The following is an 8,140-nucleotide window of genomic DNA, read 5'->3' on the forward strand; positions in this document are numbered from 1 at the left end:
GTAGTCTTTATTCTCTTCACAGTGTGTGTAACGTTAATAAAAGAGCTTAAGAAATCTAGAGACATTTACCAGATTGTTTTTTGTGTAAGCAAACTTTAAGGAGAAAGGGAATATTTGTTTTGTTAACATCTTTTTCATTAACAAAGCGATTTGCTTCATATTAATATATTTCGTTCCCCTTTATCTTTCCTATGTTACAGTGAAATTATAAGATTAATTTTACAAGTATTTGTTTTAAAATAAATTCAAACAGCTGAATACTAGACTGGGCTTTTCATTGACCAAGTTAGCATATTGTTTAGATAATTAACATATGGCTAGAAGTCTATTACTTTGGATTTAACCACAGATGTTCTAATGGATTTTCAATGTTGGGATGCAAGTCTAACTTTGAAATTCTATTTACAATTCCAAACGTTTTGTTTCAAGACTTTTTTTGCGAGTCAATATTCATTCTTCCCAGGCTGCTTTCTAAATCTATTTAAGGCAAGCTGCCCGCGCCCCCACTCCCCCAGTCTGTGACAAACCCCATACTTAGGGGCTTATCCTGATATTAAGTCTCTTGCTTCAGTAATGAAAATGTGCTAAATATCCAATTTATTATTGAATTATTTTAGAAAAGGCATTAGTCTTATTTGCCTTTTGGGGAGAAGCTGGTATATAATGGCAGAATTTTTATACATAGGATAAAATAAGTATATGTTTATGTGGAGAGATCCAGGTCTCAGCCGCTGATCTGAGCTTTAAAAATTGACAGTTTCAGCGTGCAAATGATATTTAAATTGTATTCTGTCTAGAAACTTCATCCGTTGCTTCTACACTGGGGAACTAAGAACTCAGTTCCAGGTAACAGTAACTTTTCCAGAAAATCGGAGCGTTACCAAACTCAAAACGCTTCAGAATCCCTCTACATAAATGTTTGAGACAGGGCAAGAAATTTAGTTTACAAAGAAGGGCGGTTTCGAGCACTAGTCTTCTGATCCCTGGAAGTGATAATTAGCACTGAAGAATGGCAGGGACAATTGGATGGACACCCCTCATTGCAATCTCATTGGCCTTGAGCTCTCTTGAGGGGATAAAGGCTTGTTTCGGCAAAAGGTAAATTCTTGAGAAGAGCAGCAGCCCTTCTAGACTAGACTTCACCAGATCTCAGACTCAGCGCACAAATGGGAGCATAACCGCCCTGCCCCATTCTGCAGTGCAGAAACCCTGCGGCTCAACCTTTGCATCCCTAGAGGGGCCAGGGTCTATGCTGGGTCCAGAGCTGGGAGGAGATGCGGTTTCTTCACACATTAATTTTTGTGTGGTGGGAGTGCGCCAACAGTTCCTAAATCCCTTTCCCGACAACTGGGATGTGGAGAAGGGAGTGGAGAAGAGCAGTGAAAGGGCCCTACTTGGTACAGGAGATCATCCCCCAATTAAGAGAAAATTCTTTACAGGGCCCAAAGCCTGAAGTTTCTACCTCTCAGAGTGGGCCTCCCCTTCAGGGAGCCACTTCCCTTGGCTCCCTGAATCATATCACTTGGATATGGATGGGCTGCTGTAGGGCTGGTTCACGGGATTACCTGTTTGTTCTTTGGTGGCTACGATGCTTTCTTTGCTGTTTCTCTTCCTCTTTATTGGGAAGTGGCTATGTTCAGCCCAGATCTGAAGTAGGTAATACTAGATAGAATGGGGCTTTGCTAAGAGAAAAAAGAAGCTATGACTACTAGCAAGCAGATTTGCCGAAGAGGTGAAGGGATATATTAGGGGACTTTGAAGGCTCACAATATTGATAAGGCTCATGTACTGGACTGCCCTTAGTTTCATGATTAGTCTTCTCTTTACCCTTCTGTTTTTAGAAAGCTGGGCAACCATGTACTGGCTTTCTCTGGGCCTAAAGGGAAAGGAGGCAGGTCTCCTTACTTTGGTGGGAGGGGATGTTTATGGAACTAGAAGCCACATCCGAGGAGATAGACACATCCTTCTCAGGATGGAGGCAGCAATTCATGCTTGAGAAACGCAGGCGGAGGGCTTCAAGGTCTGTGTCCACCAGCCCCTGCAGGTGATGGGGACTGTGTAGTAGCATTGGCATGGGGTTCCTTAGCTTATCCACAGTTGCCAGGGCTGTAGACTGCAATGAGGGAGTATGAGTATTTGCTATCTATTAGGGAGAAGGAAAATAGGCCCTATATTATACATCCGATCTAGGAATACAGAAATCAATTATTTCTGAGCCTCCTCCTTACTTCTGAGCCCCTTTCTAAGCCCAGAGAGGTCCCCTTTCGCTGTCACCGTTCAAATACTCATCGGTTAATTAATGGTAACCTAGCTGTCTACCTAAAAACCAGGAATCATTTAACGTTTTACTTTTCCTGTGGGTGGGGGAGGTTAGGAACTCTCTTTTGACACATACGAATTCCTTGGAGGAAGGGCAAAAGGAGTGAACAAACCTGCTTTAATGAATCTCTTAAAGATCTGCGTTTCCCAGGAAATTCCTGACATTTTTAGTTCGTGAATTTCCTAAAGCCTGCTTGGTTTTCTCCATTCTGGGTCCTAGAGAGGAAGAAGAGTGGGCTAGGGGCTGAGGCTCGGCAAGGCCTGGTTCATCCGCAGAGCTGGCCGGCAACCCAAGCTGGGCTCAGCCCTGAGCAGAGTGCCCCCCTTACCCAAATCTCGGAAGGAGGAGGGGAAGGCAGGCGGGCAGTCGTGGTCCCAAGAGGGGCTAGTTGCAGGTTTTTGGATGAGTGTGGGGATTCTTTTTGATTGTTGTTTGGGGGGAAGGGCAGAGCCAACGGGAAGAGGCACTGCGGGCACCCCGGTCCTGGTGCGGCTGCCGTCCTCCCCTCTGTCCCCCCCCCCTGCCGGTGAGTGCGCCTGCCCGCCCGCTCGACTGTGCGGGGCTGCGGTTGGGGGGAGGGGGGAGCGGGATCATCTGAGGCCAGAGCCGCTCTGCCGTGCGCGGGGAGAGGGAGCGGCGGGAGCTAGGGGAGGGACAGGCTAGGTGTCTGCTGCTCCGCGCCGCTGCCGGCGCCCCATCCTCATCCCTGGTAGCCCCCTCTGCAGTTGAGGGTTACCGCCTTACCACCTCTCCTCTTCCTCGCAAGCCTCTGCGGCCAGGGCTCTGCGGTAGGAGACAGCCCAGCTAGGCAGTAGACAGGCCTGTCTGGGTTTGGGTCTGGGTCTGGCTGGAGCCTGAAGGGGAGGGGTGGCTGTGACTCGGTGTCCCCTCTCTGCAGCGGACCCGACTGCGCTGCGCAGGCCCCTCCCCCCACATCCTCTCTTTGGGGTCACTGGAAGGCAGAGTTCAGGCCTGCTATCTGTGCTTAGTATGGCAGTCCCCTTTTCACCCCTGTTTCCCTAACTGTCCGGGCCGAAGCCACTCAGGGTCTGGCCATCAGCGACAGCCACAGTGGTAGTGGTGGTGGTGGTGGTGGCGGCGGCGGCAACAGCAGCTGCGACGCGGCACGTCCCGCTCCTCCCCCTCCCCAGCCTGGGGTGTTGGTGAGGGCCAGCGGGTGGGCGCCGCCTGGCGGGCGGGCGGACAGGGGGGTTGGCAGCAGGGAAGGGGCGTGGGTCACGTGCCGGCAGGCGGGTGGGCGCGTACAGTAGGGTGCCCTGCTACTGTACTGGGGAGTCAATGCCCTGTTACCGGGTCTCGTCTGTCTCGTCTCTCCCGCAGATCTCGCGAGAGTGGCTGACTGGCTGTGGGGGTTGCGGCGGCAGCAGGCGGAGCCGGGGAGGGAAGGCAGCGGCGGCTGAGGCGACTGAGGCGGCGGCGGGCGGAGCGGCAGGCGGCGGCGCGGCGGTGGAGCGCAGCATCATGGCGGACCGAGACAGCGGCAGCGAGCAGGGTGGTGCGGCGCTGGGCTCGGGCGGCTCTTTGGGGCACCCTGGCTCAGGCTCCGGCGGGGGCGGTGGCGGCGGCGGGGGCGGCGGCGGCAGTGGCGGCGGCGGGGCCCCCGGGGGGCTGCAGCACGAGACGCAGGAGCTGGCCTCCAAGCGGGTGGACATCCAGAACAAGCGCTTCTACCTGGACGTGAAGCAGAACGCCAAGGGTCGCTTCCTGAAGATCGCTGAGGTGGGCGCAGGCGGCAACAAGAGCCGCCTCACTCTCTCCATGTCAGTGGCCGTGGAGTTCCGCGACTACCTGGGCGACTTCATCGAGCACTACGCGCAGCTGGGCCCCAGCCAGCCGCCCGACCTGGCCCAGGCTCAGGACGAGCCGCGCCGGGCGCTCAAGAGTGAGTTCCTGGTGCGCGAGAACCGCAAGTACTACATGGATCTCAAGGAGAACCAGCGCGGCCGCTTCCTGCGCATCCGCCAGACGGTCAACCGGGGGCCCGGCCTGGGCTCCACGCAGGGCCAGACCATTGCGCTGCCCGCGCAGGGGCTCATCGAGTTCCGTGACGCTCTGGCCAAGCTCATCGACGACTATGGAGTGGAGGAGGAGCCGGCCGAGCTGCCCGAGGGCACCTCCTTGACTGTGGACAACAAGCGCTTCTTTTTCGATGTGGGTTCCAACAAGTACGGCGTGTTTATGCGAGTGAGCGAGGTGAAGCCCACCTACCGCAACTCCATCACCGTGCCCTACAAGGTGTGGGCCAAGTTCGGACACACCTTCTGCAAGTACTCGGAGGAGATGAAGAAGATTCAAGAGAAGCAGCGGGAGAAGCGGGCTGCATGTGAGCAGCTTCACCAGCAGCAGCAGCAGCAGCAGGAGGAAACCGCCGCTGCCACCCTGCTGCTGCAGGGTGAAGAAGAAGGGGAAGAAGATTGATCAAACTGAATGGAAAAAAACACACACACGCACACACACACAGCCACACACACAGAAAATATACTGTAAAGAAAGAGAGAAAATAAAAAGTAAAAAAAGTTTAAAAAAAGAAAAAAAAAAACTGTTAACTCCAAGGGAGCACCACCCACAGAACCTCCACCAACTGACAGTTTCTCTTCTTGACTTGCCACCCATCGCTGGATGTTGTCCACTTTATCCACCATATAAAACAGTAAGCAGCTGCTAAAAACAAAAAAACAAAAAAAAATGCAAAAAGTAATAACATTATATGAACTGTGTTTCCTACTTGATTAAAAATTATAAAGAACTGAGTGTTTATTTCCCTAATTAACCAAGAACTTTTGTACACGTTTAAGCTATTATTATTAAAAAGTGTTTGCAAAATGGTCAAGATTATAATATTGCTGAATTATATAAAAGTCCTTTTCATGTTGAGCTAACATTTGACTTTAGCACAAAAAAGAGATATTTTAGAACACGTAAAATAATATTTTTAGTTTTTCTCATTTTGTTACCAAATTTCAAACCTTACATGGAGGTTATTATAGTATATTTGACACCCTATATACCTGTGATTAGAGATGTGTATATATATGAGGGCTAGGCATGCTGTGTGTCTGAGCTTTGTCTAAATGTTATGCAGAAGTTTGTAGAGTTAAAGGTACGTAGGTTTAATTCATGCAAGGTAAACAATAAGTGCTCTCTTTTATACAATATGCATTGCATCTGGACCTTAAACATATAAAAATGGTCAGTGAAACTTCTGTGAACATGAAGAAATTATTAAAAAAGGCATTTAAATGAAATTTGCTAAGTTGTGATTTTTACGGTTTGAACCAAAGTTATTCAAATAGTAAAAGGAAAAAAAAAGAAAGAAAAAGGAAATCTCCCATAATATTTTTCTGCATCTGTTTGCTTTGACTGAGTAGGTGTTTTGTCATTCTTGTGTATATGAGATGTACTTGTATCATTCATAATATATTTTTTTTATTATGTGTAGAAAGATTTTAAAAACTTAACTAACGTGCAGCAATTTCCAGTGAACTTGTACTTGGACATCAGGTAGTAAGTCTATCTGTGGTCACTAGCACTGTCTCCTAAACTTGTAAGAGGTCTGAAGCTATCCTTTGATTTTTGCCAGTGCTATTAACTTATGTAGACCTGTTAAAAAGCAGAGCAACGCAATTATAGAGTTATCCTACTGAGCCATGGATTCTGAGTTTCATTTAAAAGTGAAAGCCAAGTTGGTGTATGTAAAAGATTTCCATGTAGCTGTGGTGCTAGTTATTACTGGCTACATTATATGCTAATTGTATTTGTGTTCCCCAAGTGTAAAAGCCTTCTATCAAAAGTATATTCTGTAACTCTTATATTCCCAATGTAGGGTATGAAAATGCAAGCTTAGGAGAGCACTTTACCAAGCTGGTGTCCTCCAGACTGAAATTGTTTGTAACGCTAGTCTTTTACAGGTTTTCATTTAAAGATGTTTGTGTGCTTTTAATTGACAACTAACTTCTTGCTGCTGTATAGTAAAATATTAATATATTTTTATCATTAAACTGCTGCATGACTATCATCTTTGAGTGAAGAGAAAATGTTATAAAAAAAGATGCCTTAAACAGTACATTTTGGTTTGGAATTCTGTAGAAAGTATTTTGGTAAAAAAAAAGAAAAAAAGAAAAAAAAAAAGGGACTTTGACAGAGTTTTGGAGATGGAATTGTTTCTTGGCAAATCCAGTCTTATAGATCTAAATGATGTATGTCGAAGACACCACATGTAGGAGCTGGAAGGTATCAGTGCTTCTCATTGTAAAGCATTGGCCTAGGAAGGTGAAACAGTTGTCTTTTTGAAGGTTTTTTTTTTTTTTTTTTTCTTTCCTGCTGGTTCTTTGGGTTTTGATTTGATATTTTTAAGCTCCCTGGTTGAGTGTGCTGTCTTTGTTTTTGAGATCTACTGTATGTGTTGAATAACAAGCTATTTCCATTGTACTGTGCATTTTCCCATTAAATTGTTTGCTTTTAATATTCATACAATGTTAAATATGAGGTGACCGTACAATAGTTAGGAATTTCTTTACTTACAAAATCACTGGAAATGATTAAATTGCTTTTCCCTTTCCCTCAAGGTGCATTTTTCTTATTTCCATATAGTAAAGTTGAGCTTTTACAGTGCATAATGTGACATTTGGAATGCTTATCAATTGCATGTAAACATTAATAACCTGCACTTTTTTGTCTTAAGGTTTGTTGAGCTGTTTTGTTCACTGTACTTTAACTGTGATATGGAAAAGACTGCATTCTCTGTGCTGTTTGTTATTAGTTAGGAAAGAGAATTGCTTTGATTTTGTCTCTTGTTTACTATAGCTTCTTAAAGTTAAGCCTTGTACTACAGGTTGTTGGAGTACTCCTAGATAGTGTTTCATAGTAGCCAGCAATAAGTAGTGCAAGTCAACAGAAACACAGCAAACTTAGGCAAAGTGTCCTTTCCCTTGAGATGCGAGTTCTTTCATGAGGTTTTCTTTAGGGTCAGAGTTACCTAAAGTGAAGCCTCTCTTACCTATAGACTTCACACACTGCTTGGAATCCTACCGGATCAAGAAGCACATGTATTTTGTGCAATTGTATTTACACTATAACAGTTGAACACAATCTTACTAAGATTTTGAAACCAGTGTCTGATGTATGGTCAGTGGGTTTAAAAAATCCACATGCAGATCTTTTAAGACTCAAGAGGTGATCATAGAAAAGACTAAGTGACTGTAAAGATGCTCTCTTTTGCATCTCACTTTACCTCCCCAAGCACCCTCCCAACCTCCCCTTCTCCCCTCTCCTGTTTCATCCTTTCCCCACCCTTGCCCCCAGGTGCTCGGTACTTTACCAAGGTTCTATATTTCAGTGTTTTATGTTGGAGTATTTTCCTTGTTTTTATTTACTAGTTGGTAAACCTATTTGTGTTGAAACAAAAAAAGGAAGTGGTATATTTGACCATATGTGTTATCCATAGAAGACAGTATGATCAAATGTGCCAAAAACACAAATGAAACTTAATTCCTGACAAGTATGCCTTATTTTTATTGATCTGCTTTGTCTTACAACTGAGGTCCAAGAGCTTGGTTCAACTATATTATTTGCCTAAGTATAAAACAAAACTTGAACTGCATTGCAATATTGACATTCTTTAAAATGAGAGACACTGTCAAGTAATTTAATCCAGAGATCAGCCACCAGATTTGAAATGTCCATATATACATGTGTGTGTGTTGGGTGTTGTTACATGTTTGTTTGTTTCTTTTAAATCACCAAATCTTTTTTTTTTAAAGCTACCTTTTATTTGTGCCTCCTATTTATCATGCTGATGTT

General features: G+C 45.4%; 1 protein-coding gene across 1 annotated transcript; it reads left to right on the forward strand.

Moving 5' to 3' along the window:
* The first annotated feature begins 3,802 nt into the window (after positions 1-3,802).
* PURA (purine rich element binding protein A) lies at positions 3,803-4,759 on the forward strand. Its single transcript, XM_042780715.1, has one exon. The coding sequence runs from the start codon at positions 3,803-3,805 to the stop codon at positions 4,757-4,759; it is 957 nt and encodes a 318-aa protein (XP_042636649.1).
* The last annotated feature ends 3,381 nt before the right edge of the window (positions 4,760-8,140 follow it).

This window comes from Orycteropus afer, unplaced genomic scaffold (assembly GCF_000298275.1).
Source record: "Orycteropus afer afer isolate SDZICR_OR568_19922 unplaced genomic scaffold, OryAfe1.0 scaffold00056, whole genome shotgun sequence".
NCBI lineage: Eukaryota > Metazoa > Chordata > Mammalia > Tubulidentata > Orycteropodidae > Orycteropus > Orycteropus afer.